Genomic DNA, 20,324 nt, shown 5'->3' on the forward strand with positions numbered 1-20,324 from the left:
AGTCGCTCAACCAACTGAGCCACCCAGGCGCCCTTTTTTTAAATTATTTAAGACCTTTATTAACGGGTGCTTGCCATTTGTTGATTTTTTTGAAAAAATCAAGTTGTAAACTTTAATTACAAATTAAAAATGAGGTTCTTAAAAATCTCAACTTGACCAGATATGAAACAATTTAAAAACCTTTAAAGGTGTATTGAGAAAAACCAGGTTTTTGTTTTTTTTTTTTTAAAAACACGTTTGTCATTACCAAAAAGAGACGTCTTTAGGTAAAAATAATAAAAACCCCATGCTGCATAGATAATGCAGATAGTTCTATTTATCTGGTCAGTGGGCAAAAAGCAAGCACTTAAGGTCTTCAGTTCCACTCTTTTGTTCATTTCTTATTGCTGGAATTTCATCTTCATTTCTTCATGTTGGATGACTAAACCGGATGATGGTAGAGATGGTAAGCTATTTACTGAAATTTCTGAGACCAAATTATAAAAAGGACCTTTTAAAAGCTTATTAGCACCTCACATACTTCCTAAACTAAAAAAACAAAAGAAAAAACAAAAATCAAAACCTTTTTAACAAGGAGAAATGTCTTCCATTAACAAGGACAAATGTTTTCCAAAGAGAAAATGTTAAATGTATAAAAAAATATGCAAAACTTTATTGATATTAATATAAAACCTTAAGGAAGAAGATAAGAAAGGAACTCACTGACAAAGATTAATTCAAAAATTTAAAGACTGATGCACCAAATCTGAAAAGATGCACAGAAAGGTTTCATCAAAGAGCTGTTGATAAAAATGGAAAAACTGCAAACATCATAAATGTCCAAGTAATCATCACTAGAAGATTAAACTGTTGTATGCTAAAAGGAAAATGCAATACAGTCAAAATTGATGAAACTACATTTACTATTTCCAAAGAGATGCCAATAGTATGTCAGCAAGTAGATTATCAAGAATTCATAAAATAAAATCACATTTGTGTAAAATTATAACATGGAGGGTATATGTATGGGGGGAGAGCACTCTGCATGTATCTGAGCACATAAAATGTCTAGGTAGAACAACATATATAAAAAAGTTAACTGTGGCTATTGCTTCGTGGCAATATAAAAGGTGGTTTATTCTTTTTCTTACATGTTTTTCCTAGATTTTTCTAAATGAGCCTTTATTATTATTATATTATTTCCATTTTCAGGGGGAAAAAAATCAAGACTTACCCAACTAAAAGAAGAAGTGCACAAATTACAGCAAATCCCAAAGTATACTTGAATGCCGTTTTAATTTGCTGGAAGTCAAGGGAAAAAAGTATACCATTTACTAAGACCTTTAAAATATACAATAGTCTTAAAAAATAAAATATAAAATATTCTTGCTACAGTGTAACAGTACTTTCACATCAAATGTAAATTTGTGTAAAATTTCCTTGTTGAAAAATAATCTTAAAATTTAAGGAAAAACAATGTAATGCCACATCATAAGTTTTCTTTGCAAACCGTACTAGACTTTAAAAGTCTTTTCAATGATTAGCCCTTATGGAAATCAGTACTCAAAAGCATAACCAATTCTTCAGTGGGCATAATCATTAGTAAAATTATCAGAATATTTACTAATATATTCCCCTAAACAGGAAGCAATCAGAATCTATTACACCCCTCCCCCAATTCATTAAAATGGGTTATAATAAGTACAATAAATACTCAATATGCATGCATGTGTGTATATATGTACATATTTTATATATAATGTATATTATATTTATATAAAATAAAAAATATATATATAGAACATATAAATATATAAAACATTTATCATTATCTTTATCCAAAGACAAACACAAAGCTGAATATTCTAAATACAGAAAGAAAAGTTAACCTCAAAAAAAAAGGTTAAATCAGTAAAACAACAAAAAAAACCTATATTTGTCTCTCAGATTAATGAAGTCTCTAAAAGTCACCTTTTAAAATTTAAATTCATGCTTCATATGACAAATTCTTCACAAAGGAGTTAAGACAATCTTTAGGAAAAAACCTAAAATAAAGGTTGAGGAGGATTTTAAGATCCACCAAAGAGTTGGGAAAGATGAACTTAGAAGAAGTGAAAAGAGAAAGCATGTATCTCATTCCATTTTTAACATTAAATTCCTAGCCACCCACTTTACCTTATATATGTTGGGTTTACAAATACAGAGTTACATAAGTATCTGCAAATAATTAATTTTGACTTTCTTTATAAATATTTAAACATCTTATTTTTTTCTCTAATAAACTGTACTGATTACCACTTGGAATCACTTAAAATATTGTTATGTACTTGCTCCTTATCTTAATGCAAATACTTTAAGGTTTTAATAAACATGATTAAGAATAATGCTGGCTTTTAAGTGAAAGCTATATATATATGTATATTTGTATTTAAATACAAAACATAAAAAAGGTATAAAACAAATTCCTGTAACTCAATAAAAAGACATTCCTTTTATGCTCCTTTTCCCCCTTAAATGAGAAAAAATGTTCAATTTTAGCAAATACCTTTCAACATACAGTTTCTTCTTTGACCTATTAAATGACTATATATTAACAGATGTGCCAATTCTAAACTGCCCATGCAGTCTAGAGATAGGCCCAACTCAGTTATACTATATTAATATATTTTTAAGATACCTCTGAATTCAATTTGCTAATATTTCAGTTAAGATTTGTATACCAATACTTAAGTGATGTTGGTCTGAAGTTTTGGACATGCATGTATGTTATATTTATCAGATTTTTATATCAGTGTTATCCTGGATTAGTAAAAATAGCCTGCAAGTGTTCCTTCTTTATGCCCTACAATAGGGGTCAGCAGACTGTCCTGTGGGCCACATGTAGCCCACCTCCTATTTTACTGGATCACATCAAGCTCATTAAGTATTATCTCTGGCTACTTTCACAGTACAACAGCAGAGGTGAGTAGCTGAGACAGAAACTATATGGCCCACAAAGCCTAAAATGTTTACTACCTGGACTTTTGGAGAAAAAGTCTGCCAATCCCTGCTCTAGAATTGCTGTCTAAACAATAGTCACAAGTCACATGTGCCTACTGAGCTCTTGAAATATGGCTAGTTCAAATTGATTCTTTGAAGTGATAATACTTGGAACATATTACATTAAATGCAATGTATCATTAAAAATAATTTCAACTGCTCGTTTTTACTTATTTTAATAAGTAGAAAGAAAATTTAAAATTTCACATCTGGCTCACATTGTATTTCTATTAGACAACGCTGCTCTAGAATAAATTCAAAGTCCTGTCATTCTTTGAGAAAGGAAATAATCTTTCCTCCTCCCCCCTAAAATAAACATACTTACAGTACATTTACTAGTATCATCATCATCCTTTTCTTCATAGTAGAAGTAGACAAAAGGGATCCAGAAAAACACACAGAATAATATAACAGAATATAAAGCTGTGGAAAGAAATAATAAGCTGAGTTCTACTGAATACATATAAACTTAATAACTGTTATATGTATACTTACGTGTGTGTATATTAACATACAAATTAACTTACCAAATTCACATTTACATACCAAATTCACTCCCCCATCTGATCCCTATACACATAACTCTATGTTTATATGTAATATCCCAATCAGCCTTTTCTGATCCCTGCCCCAAGAAATCAACAGCACTATTAGATAGATCATAAATCAAGTTAACCATGGGGCAATTTTCAGCAATAATGATAACAATTATGCCTATAGGGGTGCCTGGGTGGCTCAGATGGTTAAGCATCTGCCTTCGGCTTGGGTCATGATCCCAGGGTCCTGGGATCGAGCCCCGTGTTGGGCTCCCTGCTCAGCGAGGAGACTGCTTCTCCCCCTCCCTCTGCTTCTCCCCCTGCTCGTGTTCTCTCTTTCTCTCTATCTCTGTCTTTCGAATGAATAAAAAAATAAAAATAATAAAAATAAAACAATTATGCCTATAACAAGTGTAGCTGCTAATACCTGAGCTCTTCCTACATACTCAACACAATGCAAGAACTTCCTATGAACCAACTCATTTAAATGAACATTAACTTTTGGGGCGACTGTCTGGCTCAGTTAGTTGAGTGACTGACTGGACTTAGCTCAAGTCATGATCTCGGGGTTGTGGGGTCGAGCCCCATGAGGGACTCCACGCCCAGTACGGAGTCTGCTTGTCTCCCTTCTCCCTCTGCTCTTCCCCCTGTTCGTGCACGCACACTCGCTCACTCTGACTCTCTCTCTAAAAGAAATAAAATCGTTAAAAAATAAATAAATGAGCGTTAACTTTTGTATTCCTTCCAACTTAAAATCAAGTGAAGTTGACACATTTTCCAGTCACTCAAGTTAAAGAAATAGTTATATATACAATACTATCCTTTTGGTACAAATAATTTCCCCAATCTAAGTTTAAAATATGTAGTGTTATAAAACTGATCTTATACAAATCAAGACCAAGAAAAGGTAAGAATGGTAAAAGAGTAAAATCAGATTCAAAGTTAACTGATACGAATTACTATTTATATGCTTTAAAATAATATTAGAGATACTTTGACCCAGTAGTCAAAATATTTTTTAATTCAATGTATTACTTAAAATTTGAAGAGCCAAAGTATATTTAACAATAAAAAAAGAAAACAGAATAAACAACTCTTTGAGGCTTCACAAACCTAAAAAAAGTGCTTTTAAAATCATCTGTGAAGGGGCACGTAGGTGGCTCAGTCAGTTAAGCGACCAACTCTTGATTTCTGCTCAGGTCATAACCTCAGGGTCCTGAGATGGGAGCCCCACCTAGGGTGTGAAGCCTGCTTAAGTTTCTCTCTCTCCCTCTACCCCTCTCATCCCCCACCCCAGTGCACGTGCTTTCTCCCTCTCTCAAAAAAAATAAATTAAAAAAATTTTTTAAATAAAAAAATAAGGGACGCCTGTGTGGCTCAGTCAGTTAAGTGTCTGCCTTCAGCTCAGATCATGATCTCAAGGTCCTGGGATTAAGCCCCACATTGGGCTCACTGCTTAGAGGAGAGTCTGCTTCTCCCTCTCCCTCTGTTCCTCACCCTGCTTGTGCTCCCCCTCTCTCTCTCTCAAATAAATAAAATCTTTAAAAAATAAATAAATTAATAATAATAAAATAAAAATCTGTGAATTTACATTTATTTGCATGTGCCTAAGTTCATGGAAAGAGTGATCATGTAATTATATAAAACAATCACAGGATAATAGTTATTATACTCCTTTAAAAAAAAAAAAAAGCATTTGTCAGTAATGTATAACTTCAAATACTTATTCTGTTAGAAGGAATGATTATATAAGTTATAGAATTTTTAAACATGATCTTAATACTTGCTAGTACTATCTCATTTATCTGGAGGCCACGTATGAAACAGTCCCCATTAAATGCAGCATAGCTACAACTCAGCAAACAAAGCCCTAAATAACCAATAGAAAGGTAAAAGGTAATTTTTATTGGGGCGCCTGGGTGGCTCAGTCGTTAAGCGTCTGCCTTCGGCTCAGGTCATGATCCCAGTGTCCTGGGATTGAGTCCCACATCGGGCTCCCTGCTCGGTGGGAAGCCTGCTTCTCCCTCTCCCGCTCCCCCTGCTTGTGTTCCTGCTCTCGCTGTCTCTCTCTGTGAAATAAATAAATAAAATCTTAAAAAAAAAAAAAAAAGGTAATTTTTATTGACCAATCATAAAATAATTGTCAGCAAACTGAATTCTTGCACTACACATATTTAGTGAAATGCATGTAGTCTTTTAATATTATGAGAAACTAATAATGATAGTAAATCTTTAAAGGTAATGAATATTGGTGTTCCTATACAAAACACAGAGTACAGTTAACCCCTGAAGTTGGCTAAGGCACCAAGTCCCTGCAGAGGTAAAAATCTACATATAATTTTAGACTCCCCTAAACCTTAACTAACAGCCTACTGTGGACTGGAAGCCTTACCGATAACATGCAAAAACAGTCAATTAACACGTATTTTGTAGGTTACATGTATCATATACCATATTCTTAAAGTCAGCAAGAGAAAAGAAAATGTTAAGAAAATCATAAGGAAGAGAAAATACATTTACAGTATTACAGTATTATACTGAATTTATTAGAAAAAATCCACATTAAGTGGACACAACACAGTTCAAATTTGTGTTGTTCAAGGGCCAGCAATAGTTAGTATTAATATTTCTATTATAAGTCTAACAGCCAATGGAAATAAACATATATTCAAAAATGTAACCAAAATAAGTTTTTAAAAATTAAAAGTAAAAGGGACAGGACTATAAATCACTCTAAATACCATCCTAATATTATGATTAAAATGATCAAATAATTTGTATAGAACAGGAGAAACCCTAAACTAGCATAACAGAGTTTAATGAGCTGATAGCCATATCCCAGAAATTTTGATCCAGTAATGTTTGGCTTCACTCTCAGCATGTTGCTTATGTCTACTACTTGATAGCCTAGGCCTTCATCTGGCCAAAGAGCCTATGGCTATTTCATAAACATTCCTGGTATTCGGGAACTTGTGTCATCAATGATCTTGTAAGTTTCATAGTTAACATCATAGTCAATTAGCAGAACAAGTAAAAAATTAATTCCTATAATTCAAAAAATACAAATAATCCATTTTTTAAAGTGGACAAAAGACAAATACTTCACCATAGAAGATATTAGCCAAAGATACAAAATGGCCAAAAGCACATTTTAAAAGGTGCTCATCATCATTAGTCATGAAGATGTAAACTAAACCCACAATGAGATACACATATCCAAAAGAATGGCTAAAATTAAACTGGCAATACCAAGTGTTATCAAGAATGTAGAACAACTGACAGTCCCATACTTTGCTAGAGGCAGTGTAAAGTGGCACAACACTATAGAAAACTGTTTAGTAGTTTCTTACCAAGTTAAATATACAACTACCACATGATCCAACAATTCTATTCCTCTGACAATGAAGAGCAGCAACATATGCAAAGGGTTTCTGCCCAGAGAAGCCTGCCTGAGTTAGAGTCCAGGGCTTTTACTGGGGACTTGTAAAATACGGACATTTGCCTGAGTGACCAGCTATGATACCAAAACTACAGACCCAAAGCAGGAAAGCAAGTATTGACTGAAAATCATACGTTTTGCACAACTGAACAAGCTGGTACTGCAAGGTTCCATACTCAGCTATACAAAACCACCTTATCAATTAGTAACACAGAGTACATCCAAGGGCTAGGTTCACAGGAGTTAGTCAAGGGTCAGCCACACAACCTGAAAGTATATGGTAAGTGACAAGCTCAGGTGTCTTGCATTAACTCTTTATTTTCTTTTCTTTTTAAAGTAGGCTCCACGCCCACTGTGGAGCCTAACGCAGGACTTGAACTCACAACCCTCCTGAGATCAAGACCTGAACTGAGATCAAGAGTCCGATGCATGGGGCATCTGGGTGGCTCAGTCCATTAAGCATCTGCCTTCAGCTCAGGTCATGATCTCAGGGTCCTGGGATCGAGCCCTGCATCCAGCTCTGTGCTCAGGGGGGAGTCTGCTTCTCCCTTTCCCTCTGTTCCTCTCCCCCACTCATGCTCTCTTTCTCTCTTCTCTCAAATAAATAAATAAAATCTATAAAAAAAAAAAAAAAGTCAGATGCTTAACCAACTAAAAAACGCAGGCGCTCCCTGCATTAACTCTTTCATAACAAAAATGTTCTTAGCAACATTATTCACAGTAGTCAAAAACTGGAAATGATCCAAACGTCCATCAACAGGTGAAAAGATAAGCAAACTAAATGGTCTTTTATTTATACGAATGACTAGTATACAGCAATAAAAAAGAACAAACCATGGTTACATGAGATGAGGATGAATCGCACAGACCTTATGCTAAATAAAATATGCCCAAACATAGGAGTACATATTCTACAATTGGACTTCAGGAAGTTCTAGAACTGGCAAAACTAATTTATTACAACACAAGTCAAAAAAAGTGGTTGGCCCAACCATTAAAAAAAATAAATAAATAAAAATAAAAAAAAAAAAAAAGTGGTTGGGACAGCTACTGACTGTAAAGAGACATGAAGATGTATGGCAACCAAAACTCTCATTATGTTGCTGATAGAAATAACCAGAAAAAGGCAGTTTCTAGCAATCAACACCTGGGGGAAGAAAATGGGGAACACACACAATTCTGAAAAGACTCTATAATATCCCCTCAGCAGTCTGTGACTCAAAATAGGTGTAGAACAACTGCTCTAAATCTTTGTTTTGCCAACACCACACTCTAAATAAACTATCCTCCAGAAATCTGACTGCTCTTTTTTCATAAAGATCTCTCCCGTATCTTTATGCGTCTTCTCCCTGCTTCTCCCTCTCTCTCTGCCTGCCGCTCCCCCTGCTTGTGCTCTCTTTCTCTCTCTCTCAAATAAATTTTAAAAATCTTTTAAAAAAATGAACAAAGATCTTTTCCTTTAGCCCATAAATGTTAATCTATAAAGAAACATAAGTTAATTAATTAACATTTTTGTGTTTTGGATCAGTTCTAATGTCCAGTTGGGTTTATATATCTATAAATGAAAAAAAAAAGTTGCTGTTACCACTATCATGAAACTGAGAAATTGCTTCTTTTACAGCTCTACTTCATATTGATAGCTATTTTCAAAGGAAAATTATTCTTAACCCCAACAGTGATGACACTCTCATATCCTGACATCTTTATAAAGTATGCTTTTACTTGTAAATGTTTTTGTTAAAAGACTGCTACTAGCAAGTGAAAGATAAACAGACTATTTGGTTTAATAGTCCCACTAACATCAAAGAAAACATATTAAGAACAAATTTTAAAACCTCATGTCCACAAAAATTGGCAAAAATTAGACTCATAAAACAAGTTCTTTTTTAAAAGAACTTAGCAAGAACTAGCAAAAACAAGTGGACAGCCATCAACTCTTAAAAGGACATAGACAAAAACTGTGGCAAAGAATATATGATAACTGTTATGATATTTTCATATACACAGTTACCTTTTAAAAACTGTATATCATTAAATTCTAACACACATGAAAATTAACTTGGATTAATTAGGCTTTGGCATTTTTAGGCATTCTTTATTCCTCCCAACTACTGATGAAAACACCAAGACAAAGAATAACTTGGTCAATATTGTGATAGTATAATTAATCATTACAAAGCTTTTTTTTAAGAGGGTCAAAGTATAAAGATATTCTGGGAATTCTAAAAGCCTTCTAAAATTATCCCATTTACCCAGCTGAAGATATTTGGGGTCAAGACTGCTAGCTGTATATCCAGATACCCATTTTCATTTCAGCTGGCATTCCCCTTTTTGTCCTTCCCCTTTCCTCCTGCTTTCTGCCTGAAATGGATATATGATAGCTTAAACTCTAGCCATCATTTTGGACTTTGGTGACCTTAAGATGGAAATCATGTACTAAGAACGGAGAGCAGATGAAAACAAAGCAAAACAAAACACAAGTTTAAGATCCTCATGCTGCAGCCATCTGAACCCTGGATAGCCCAATTCTAAACTTACTTTAAGTGAGATTTAAAAACTACTATACTGTCTTAGCCATGTATTTCCAGTCTGTTAACAGCTGTCAGGTGTAATTCCTGAAACAGAATCTGATATGAGAAATGGGGGAACCCAAACATTCACTCCTGAACTATCCTGAGCCATTGGTGGTCCTGCCTGTGAGCCATGAGTGTAACAGATCTCAATTAACTTTTACCATTGAACATGGTAGCATCATGAGGTGCCACAGAATATTCTGGGTTCAAGATACAGTTCTTGCCTTCACAGTGTAGCAGCAACTCTATTTCCCTTAATAACCAGCATCAATCACTCCAGCCCATATGGTTAACTATTATTGTCTGTTCATTCAATAGAATAAGGCAACCAATGGTCAGGTGGAAATAATACCTTTAATTCAACAAAACTATTGTTTCATCCTTGCTGGAAGTATACTCATATGGCTATTAAAAATTCTAACCAGCAGAACTCAGCTAAAGAAACAAGTTTTGTGGTTAGTTCATTAGGACTAACTGTACAAACTGCCATGCTCACTTCTATCCCTTAGTTATCAGACATGGGTACAAATTATAGGACAAAGAGACCGATGTAATGCTCACTGGTCCATAGCATTCTCTGAAATAAAAAATAAATAAACAGGGCCGCCTGGGTGGCTCAGTCGGTTAGCATCTGCCTTCGGCTCAGGTCATGATCCTGGTCCTGGGATCGAGTCCTGCATCGGGCTCCTTGCTCTGCAGGGAGCCTGCTTCTCCCTCTGCGTCTGCCTCTCTCTCTTTCTCATGAATAAATGAATAAAATATTTTTTTAAAAATTTAAAGGAAGGAAGGAAGGAAGGGAGAAAGAAGAAAGGAAGAAAGAAAGAAAGAAAGAAAGAAAGAGAAAAAGAAAAAAGAAAAAGAAAGAAAGGAAAAAGAGAAAGAAAGAAAGAAAGAAAGAAAGAAAGAAAGAAAGAAAGAAAGAAAGAAAGAAAGAAAGAAAGAGAAGGACGAATACTTCTCGGTTCATTTTATGAAACTAGCAGGGTCTTCATACACAAACCTGACAAGAATAGTTAAGATAAAGGAAAATTACATACCAGTCTCACCTAAGTCGATTTTTAAAAGAATCCCAAATAAGATAACAGCAAATCAAATCCAGCAAGAGATTTAAAAACCAAAAAAGCCACCATCATGACCAGTCAAGGTTTATCCTAGGAATGCAAAGTTGGCTAAAGAATAATCTACCTAGGTAATACATTACTTGAAAGAATAATTTAAAAAAACAAAAAACAAAAAAACTTCACATGATTATCTCCCCTGATAAAGTGTATTCAAGTCAACAAATATCTAATTAGTATGTTCCAGGCATCATCCTAGGGCTCATGAATATGGCTAAATCAAAGCTCAGAAGTCCCTACTCTCTTAAGAATTCAGTGGGGGAAAAAAAAAATTTCGAATCACTGTGTGAACTACTCAGAGTACACAAAAAAAATTTTCTTAAATAAGAAAAACACAAAACAACCCAACTAAAAAAGGTAATTCAAGCAGAAAGTTGAAAAAGCTAATAAATTTTTTAGAAACATGCAATTTTATTTTCAAATATGAGAAATGCAGATTAAGGAACTATCATTTCACACTTGCCAGACTGGCAAAAACTAAAAATACACAGCAATATCAAAATTTGGCATATAGAACACCTGAAATTAATGGACCATTGTGTGTCAACCACACTCCAAAAAAAGTACACTATGGTTTCTAAAATGACAGCTACGGTCTTGATGTCCCACATTATCCAAATAATATTAGTCTTGTCAGGAGTATTTTACAGTAATATTTTAATCTCAAGTTAGAGTTTCCTTGCTATTCCAAGGGCTCAGATAATGCATGAACACCTTCAAATACTCTTTTTCTCCCCTTCATTTTGGAGGTAGTACATACTCATTCGGGAAATTTTGTAAAATACAAAAATATACACAAATAAAAATTACACATAATTCAACTACCTAAATGCCACCTAATTTAACCTTTGGGACATTTTCTTCTAGTCACTGATTGTATACACAGTGTTTTTATTTTTATTTACTATATAACTATGATAGATTGGGCCAGGTGCCAGAAAACTACAGCCTGCAGGCCAAATCTAGCCCACCACTTGCTTTTGTAAATAAAGTTCTACTGGAACACAACAGTAAAAACAAAAATAAAAACAAAAACACCAAGTTTAGGATACAGAGCAAATGGAAGATTTCTATCCTTTCAATGGGAGTTAAAGTGGTAGAAACACTTAGAAAAATAAATTATCATTATTTAGAATGTTGAAGATGCACATAACTCGTGGTCCATCAACTCTATGCATGTATTTTGCATATATGCAATAGGAAACGTGTACAAAATATATTCAATGCACAATAGCAAAAAATCTAAATGTCCAGACTGATTAACATGTTATATTCATACACAATAAAAATAAGCTACACTTTATGCAAGAACATGTAAGAATCTCAGAAAATATATGGCTGAATGAAAACAAGCAAGTAATTTCTTTCTTATTTATTTATTTATTTATTTATTTGACAGAGAGAGAGACACAGTGAGAGAGGGATCACAAGCAGGAGGAGAGGGAGAAGCAGGCTTCCTGCCGAGCAGAGAGCCCAATGCAGGGCTCGATCCCAGGACCCTGGGATCATGACCTGAGCTAAAGGCAGACGCTTAACGACTGAGCCACCCAGGTGCCCCTGAAAACAAGCAAGTAATTTCATATAAAGTTCAAAAAATGTAAAACTACAGATACAGCCTGGTAGAACTATAAGGCAAAAACAAGGGATTAACACAGACTAAATTAAAATAGTGGTTACTTCTAATGGGGTTGGAGAAGAGATGGCATCAGGGAAAGGCCCACAAGGGACTTCAAACTTCATACCTTGCATGCTTAATAGATATATTGCAAGTATAAAAGTATTATATGTTGAATAAACATCAAAACTGTCAATACTTGCAAGACTGCTATAAAGTTAGCCTCTAAAATGGCTCCTGTTGATCCCCACACCCTTGTGCAATCCCTCAATTTGAGAATGGATAAACAAGCCATGGTATATTAATACAATGGGTGTGGGCTAGATCACTGACTCACTGCTCATGAAAAGAATGTGACTCCTAAGATTAATTACTAAAAGACTCTGACTTCCATCTTGCTCGCTCTGAGAGACCTCAGCTGCCATGTGTGAACTGCCCTCTGAAAAGGTCCCTGTGGCAAGGAACTGATGCTGCCGGCAACAGGTAGCTGAGACATGAAGCCAGCCTAAACCCACATGAGGGAGCTTGGGAGCCAACTCTCCCCAAGTGCAGCCTTAAGATGAATGTAGTCCCAACATACACAACTGCAGCCTTGTGAAGAGAAAATCCGAGCTGAGGACCCAGATCAGCTACATCTGGATTCTTGACCCAGAGAAACTGGGAGATAATGTTTGTTCTAAACTGCTAAATTTGGGGGTAATTTGGTACACCATAGTAGGTAACTACTACCACTGCTGATAGTACCTCACTGATTGAAACATTAAGGGGCATGATCTGATAATATACAACTTGGGGAACAAAACTGTTTACAGCCTTTAACTAGAATATGTACTCTGAAGAACAGTCATTTCCCTGAAGGATTTTTTTTGGTTGTTTGTTTCCTCTATATTTCTACTTGGAAACAAATTCTTAGGCCACTTAGTGTCACGGAGTCATTATCTAGAGAATTTCTTGAGCAAATGCAATCAGAAACCATTTAGGAAACTTCCCCAGAGACGAAGAAAACATTGTCAGGTAGAATACAGTCTTTTTAAAAGGGGAAGGGAAAGCAGGAGATAGGACACAACTATATCTCATCAAGAAGAACTTTACAGAAATCCCCCAAATTATTCTCAGTCTATCTTTTTTAGAAAAGTAATTATATATATTAGAAATGTTTTCAAAACGATAAAGAATCAAAAAGATATAAGTTGAATGAGATGCTAGGTCAATTCTTTCATATTAATCTTCTCCTATCATTTCACTGAGGTTTACTTTCCTTGCTCTCTTAGCTAATTTGAATTAAAACAACAGCAGATATCAGCTATTCAGCACTAATCACATGTCTCACATTCCTAATACCATTTGCAAGACTGCTAAGTAGATACTACTTTATCCACCATTTCACAAGTGTTGAAGTCATAAAGAAGTTAAATGACTTCAAGGTCTCATGGTACTCTTCTCAAATTAGACACTAGAAGGTTGTAAACCCTAAGTTCAAAATTCATAGTAAAGACTCCAGCTACAATTTTTCAGCAATTAACCAATGGGGAGTAAGGAAAAACTTCCTAAAAATTCTCTTAGGTGCGCTAAAAGGCATGGTATAGAAATAGGAGTCTGAAAGTTTCTTGATCCATCTTTATTCTTCCTTAGTTCCATAACTTACCTTACCCAAATATGCATAAAACTATTTTCACTACAGAAATGCTGGAGAGCAAAAAGTAAGAACTTATTAAACACCTAATAATCTGGAATTCTTTGAATAAGAGCACCCATACAATGGAAAACAATGCAGTAAAGGCTTTTTTAAAAATATACTTATATACTAGATCCTCAAAGCGGCAGTATTTGAAAGAGCCAAAAACTGAACCTAACTGATCATCAATTTTATTTTTTTAATTTAATTTTATTATGTTATGTTAGTCACCGTACAGTACATCATTAGTTTTTTTTAATTTCTGAAATTTCTGCTTAATATGTTTTCTTTTTATTATTATTATGTTATGTTAATCACCATACATTACATCATTAGTTTTTGATGTAGTGTTCCATGATTCATTGTTTGTGTATAACACCCAGTGCTCCATGCAGAACGTGCCCTCTTTAATACCCATCACCAGGCTAACCCATCCTCCCACCTCCCCTCCCCTCTAGAACCCTCTGTTTTTCAGAGTCCATCGTCTCTCATGGTACATCATTAGTTTTTGATGTAGTGTTCCATGATCATCAATTTTAGAATGGATAAACAAGCCATGGTATGTTAATACAATGGAATATTTAAAGCAATGACAATCAATGAAGTACGGTTACCTGCAACAATACAGATGAATCTCAAATACAATGCTGAGCACTACAGCCAAACAGAAAACAATGTATACTATACGAATTCAATTTATATCTACATCAAAAATGATAGCCCAAGAATCAGTGTCAACAGAACAAAGTGTCTCTAGGATAAAGTGATAGGACAACTACAGAAAGGCTGAACACAACAGTCTTGAATAATTCCTGCTCATGGTTTGAGCTCTCTCCATTTCTACAACCCCTGTACACATGCAAAATCAACACAAAAAGTTAGAAAAACTATTAAGTAAAATGAAAATTCACTTAAAGTGGACAGTGAAAGAGTTAAAACTAAAAATTTCAAAAATGGTTAGAGAAAACATTAGAATAAACATTTACAATAAAGTACAATAAATAGAATGTAAAAATTTAAAGATAAAAATAAATCTGAAACATAAAAATAGGACTCAGATAAAAGGTTAAATACAATATATAATAAAATCTTGAATAGGTTCCAACATAGGATTAAAACTGAACAGAGAAGAAAAAAGTCAGACAAGAGTAGCTTTTTTTTTTTTTTTAATATTTTATTTATTTATTTGACAGAGAGAGACACAGCGAGAGAGGGAACACAAGCAGGGGGAGTGGGAGAGGGAGAAGCAGACTTCCCGCTGAGCGAGGAGCCCAATGCGGGGCTCGATCCCAGGACCCTGGGATCATGACCTGAGCCGAAGGCAGACGCTTAACGACTGAGCCACCCAGGCACCCCAAGAGTAGCTTTTTAAAGGAAAATATCAAAGAAGTTTAAAGATATAAATGAAGAAACAAATAAAAACATTCAAAAAGGACAAAAGGACTGAAATGTTTCTGGGATGAATACAACATCCTCAAATGAGGGGATCTCCTAGGTACCGGGTCCCTATGACTATAGAACAAAAGGGCAGACTCCTATTTCTATACCATGCCTTTTAGCGCACCTAAAAGAATTTTTAGGAAGTTTTTCCTTACTCCCCATTGGTTAATTGCTGAAAAATTGTAGCTGGAGTCTCTACTATGAATTTTGAACTGAGGGTTTACAACCTTCTAGTGTCTAATTTGAGAAGAGTACCATGAGACAACTTAAACAACTTCACTCTTTCATCCTTCAACAAGCTCCAGGAACCTGTATTTCCTATGCAGTCAGTTTCAGGTAACAGGACTGTTAATAACCAATTAAGAGCTAGTGGAGAACCACTAGGTAGAAGCAGTAGTTCTCCTGACTTCTACAAATTGTCCAGAAAAAAACCACCCAAAGTTCCATTAATGTAACAGAAGGATTTCAAAAGTGTAGTTTCCAGACCCAAGGATTCACAGGGATCATTTCAGGGTACTCAAAACATGAAAATTATTTTCACATTAATACCAAAATGTTGTTAGCCTTTCCACTAGCAGTTACTAAGTTTTTCACCACCAACCACTCACCAGTGGGGAGCACTTTCATTCAGAAAAGTCCCTTTTGAAGCAGCAATAATTCCATTAGATGTCTACCTTTGAGTACACATCTTTTTTTTTTTTTTTAAAGATTTTATTTATTCATTTGAGAGAGAGAATGAGAGAGAGAGAGAGAGCATGAGAGGGGGAGGGTCAGAGGGAGAAGCAGACTCCCTGCCGAGCAGGGAGCCCGATGCGGGACTCGATCCCGGGACTCCAGGATCATGACCTGAGCCGAAGGCAGTCGCTTAACCAACTGAGCCACCCAGGCGCCCAAGTACACATCTTTTTAATATTCTGTGAGAAGGGAAGTACTCATAAATTGTACTTGTGAGAAGCACTGTGCTATTTTACTTATGAGCTGTACTTAGTCACTTTCTTTCAAAGAACACCATTTTTTACTTGAAAGAACAACTGAGAGATGAGCAGTAATTATCTAGGCTTGAGGATTAGATGGACTTTTTCAAAAATGAATAAAGTGACCCTGTCACTTCAAAGAAAAAAGGTAATAGTATTTGCTGCCAATGATAAAACCTAAACTTTCAAAAGAAAATTAGGATTTTTGGAAAACTTGAATTCACCACCTTGAGCCTTACATCTTTCCAATACCTAATATTTCCAATATCACATTTCTGATAGAGCAGTGGCGACACTAACGGAATAGGAAATTCATTAACGGAAATCAGAATCTCTCCAGATATAATCTAGCACTCCCTATTACTTAAAAAGTCCCAGATGATTTGGGGAGCTGCCCTGGGGGTTCAGTGCTGCTAAGCATTCTCACAGGAAACATCCCCAGAACCATTTATTAAAAGGCAGCTCACTTCATGCCACAAAGATCCAGCTCAGGAAATAAAATCCACTTCAAAAGGCCACTCACTAACAAGGTGATATTTAATATCTCTAAATATCAATTTCCTCCATCTGTAAAATGTAGAAAACACTTCCCAAAAAATGACATTCATGAAAATTAAGTAAAATGTTGAATGTGAAAGTCTCGTACAGTTCTTGGCAAGGTTAGACAATGAAAATGTGTTGATATGTTAGGAGAGATTAGATGAACTATAGAATCTCACAGAGGGGATGTATAAAAATAGTGCTTTGAATTATATGGAGTCTGTGCTGTCCTCAGGATCCACGAGGAGACAGCTAACAGGCAGTTAGATAATATCTAGCATTTCTGGAGAAACAACTGGTCTTGAGGATAGTAACTATCTCAGAAGCCATGCAATCCTTTTAGGCTCTTTGCTGTAGGTCATCATCTAAGTTAAAGTCAAAGGATTAGCCACAGCTAAAGTGGATATGACTACCTTTATGACAACAACCATTAACATTATTGAATAAATCTTGCTTTGAATCCATAGTCATCAAGAAATCTATCATTATTTGGCTTCTCATGCAAGTTCCTTCCTTAAATCAGTAACTATCCTATCCCAAGGTAGTTAAATTTTTTTTTTAAGATTTTATTTATTTATTTGAGAGAGAGAGAGCATGAGCAGGGGGAGAGGCCGATGGAGAGGGCGAAGCAAACTCCCCGTTGAGCTGGGAGCCCAACATGGGACTCTATCCCAGGACCCTGGGATTATGACCTGAACCGAAGGCAGACACTTAACCAACTGAGCCACCCAGGCGCCCAGTAGTTATATTTCTAACTACAACTCAAATTCTGCAGAAAATCAAGCCCTAAATTCCTAAGTCATCTACTGTTTGTAACGATTAACTTATCTCCCATGCATTTAAAATACTAGGGACATACTATCCTTAGGAGAATTGAGAAAAATACTCACTAAAATCATTTTGGTAGACTTAATTCTCTCCATGAAACTGGAAGGGCTGCATGAATTAACATTCCTGTTCAGAAGTCTTTGTAACCTTGGTTACAATGGATTAATCCAGTAGCCTCTAGGTTGAGTGATAAGATATGGCTCATGGACCTGGACTACAGCAAGATAAAAGCTGCTTTATCTTGTCACATGTTCTAAAGCACAAATACACTTTAGTGTCACATAGGAGAGAGGCTCCCTTCCCCCAAAACAGTTTTTTGAAGTGACTTATATCCCCCCAAAATTTGTATTGAAAGGCAACATTCTACTTAATATAGCACCATTTCAAAGGTTTTAACTTAAGAGGTCAAATTTATATTTTAAAATAATGAATTCTACATTAAATACCACAAGGTATTTCTAAAATACACACCAAAGGGATAGAATTTCATGGGTCTTTATATTTCAGATCAGGAGAAAAGACAAAGGTAGAGCCAAAGCAGCTAAATTAAAATTCAGTGCAACCCTTGAAAAAATTATCCCATCAAGAGAAACTTCTATAAGCTGGTTTTTCAGTTTCCAATTTAGTGTTCTACTGAAATCTTACTCAACATCTTGATTAATTGCTGAAAAAAAATGACATCCCTTTCTTAACTCAGCACTAACACATTTATTTTAAGATTTATTTATTTGAGAGAGAGAAAGAGTGAGCGAGAGAGCGCGCACAAGCGTGGAGGGGGGAGGGAAGGAAGACGGAGAGGGAGAAGCAGGCTCCCTGCTAAGCAGGGAACCTGATGTGATGTGGGGCTGGATCCCAAGACCCAAAGATTACAACCTGGGCCAAAGGCAGCCGCTTAACTGACTGAGCCATCCAGGCACCCAGCACTTACACAGTTTTTTAAAGACTTACTTATTTTTATTTTAGAGAGTGAAAGAGAGAGAATGCATGGACACGCATCTGCAAGCAGGAAAGGTGGGGGCAAAGGGAGAGGGAGAGAGAGAATCCAAGCAGATTCCCTGCTGAGTGTGCAGCCTGACACAACTGAATCCCAGGACCCTGAAATCATGAGCTGAGCTGAAATCAAGAGTCTGATGCTTAACCAACTGAGCCACCCAGGTGCCCCTGCACTTATACATTTTTATAAAAACACAAGTCTTATGCAAATTTAAAGAGAAAATCTGGGAAACACTTAGGTGCTTACTATAAAGCTTTTATAATTGAACATTCAAGAAGGAAGAGAGGGAAGGCCCAATCAACCAGAATCCCTTAAACTGACTCTGTATAGTAAAATAAAGTTGATGTTACAAACTCCCCTGAGTACCCTTTACTAGTGTCAATACTTAGAAAAAATGTCCAGAAAACTGAGATTTTTAAAATCAAGAGTGCAAGTAGGAAACTGGTAATGTTAACAAAGGAAGACACTTGAGATTTAAAGTAACTTGACTGAAACTCCAAAAAGACATAGTACAAGTGAACCTAAATGAAGCAAAGTAGGTTAAAAGTTTCCAGATTATGAGAATGAATGCTGTATTTCTTACTCCTGGTGTTGAAACAGTAATCACAAATGTGATATCAAAATTAAATGTTTATACACAGCTTAATTCTACATCTTGGTTAGCAGCCCAGATAGGAAATGAAACTGAAATACTTACTGTAGTAACCATATAACACAGTGTCCTCGATCTGTCTGCTGACATTAGCATTGGCCCAGTCCTAGGATAAAAAGGAAACAATAGAAATATTAATGAAACATCCATCTGTTTAGCAATTATGATTAAGTTTTAATATGACTGTCACTTATAAATGTATCATCAACCCAACCAAGTATGATCTGTGCCTTCAATAATTGAGAAAACAGAGAAAGTAAGTAAGCACACAATTTCAACAGGTAAATGCTGAGATAAGATGACAATATAGTTCTAGGGAAACATATAAGCAGGAGGCACCTAACTCAGCCTGAAGATCAGGGATGGCTTCCCAAAATGACTCTAAACTGAAAAATGAAGGAAGAAAGGTCATTCTCAGAGAAAAGGAGGAAAAAAAAATAGTAGGAAGGACAGAAGAGAGAAGAAACACATGGAAGTTTGAAAAAAAACTGCAAGAAGCTAAATATAGATTCATTAGAGCTTTTGGGAAGGTAAGAAAAAGCCGGTGGAGCAAGGGAGGGAAGGACACAAGTTTAAGGGACTCATGAGTCATGCTAAATATTTTGGACTTTGTCCTAAGGGCAACAGAAAATAGTGATGAATTTCTATACAGAGTGAAATATGATTTGTATTTCAGAAAATATCTGAGCATAATATATTTTTTAAAAATACCTAAAAGAACAGTCAATCTAAACTTATTTGCATTCACCCCACACAAGTATTCTTTAAATTAGTAATTTAACTTAGAAAATATAATTCAAATTAATCTTTTCAAATAGAAAAAATCTATACACTAATGAATCAGAACTCAGGTTATAATGGCAAGTCTTATCAAATGTCCTAAACTTTATGCATATGAAAAATTAAACCTGGAGAGTCTAAG

The 20,324-nt window shown here is 35.4% G+C and overlaps 1 protein-coding gene across 1 annotated transcript in view; it reads right to left on the reverse strand.

Moving 5' to 3' along the window:
* The window catches only part of LMBRD1 (LMBR1 domain containing 1), a 107,317-nt gene that overhangs the window by 74,088 nt on the left and 12,905 nt on the right, over window positions 1-20,324 (reverse strand). The window contains exons 3-5 of the mRNA XM_081829349.1: window positions 19,448-19,508; window positions 3,344-3,441; window positions 1,214-1,281 (exon numbers count right to left, since the gene is read on the reverse strand). Of these exons, the coding sequence (XP_081685475.1) occupies window positions 1,214-1,281; window positions 3,344-3,441; window positions 19,448-19,508 (227 nt within the window). The remainder of the gene's footprint in view (window positions 1-1,213; window positions 1,282-3,343; window positions 3,442-19,447; window positions 19,509-20,324) is intronic.

Source organism: Leptonychotes weddellii, chromosome 8 (assembly GCF_054177405.1).
Source record: "Leptonychotes weddellii isolate Sample4059 chromosome 8, ASM5417740v2, whole genome shotgun sequence".
Taxonomy (NCBI): Eukaryota; Metazoa; Chordata; class Mammalia; order Carnivora; family Phocidae; genus Leptonychotes; species Leptonychotes weddellii.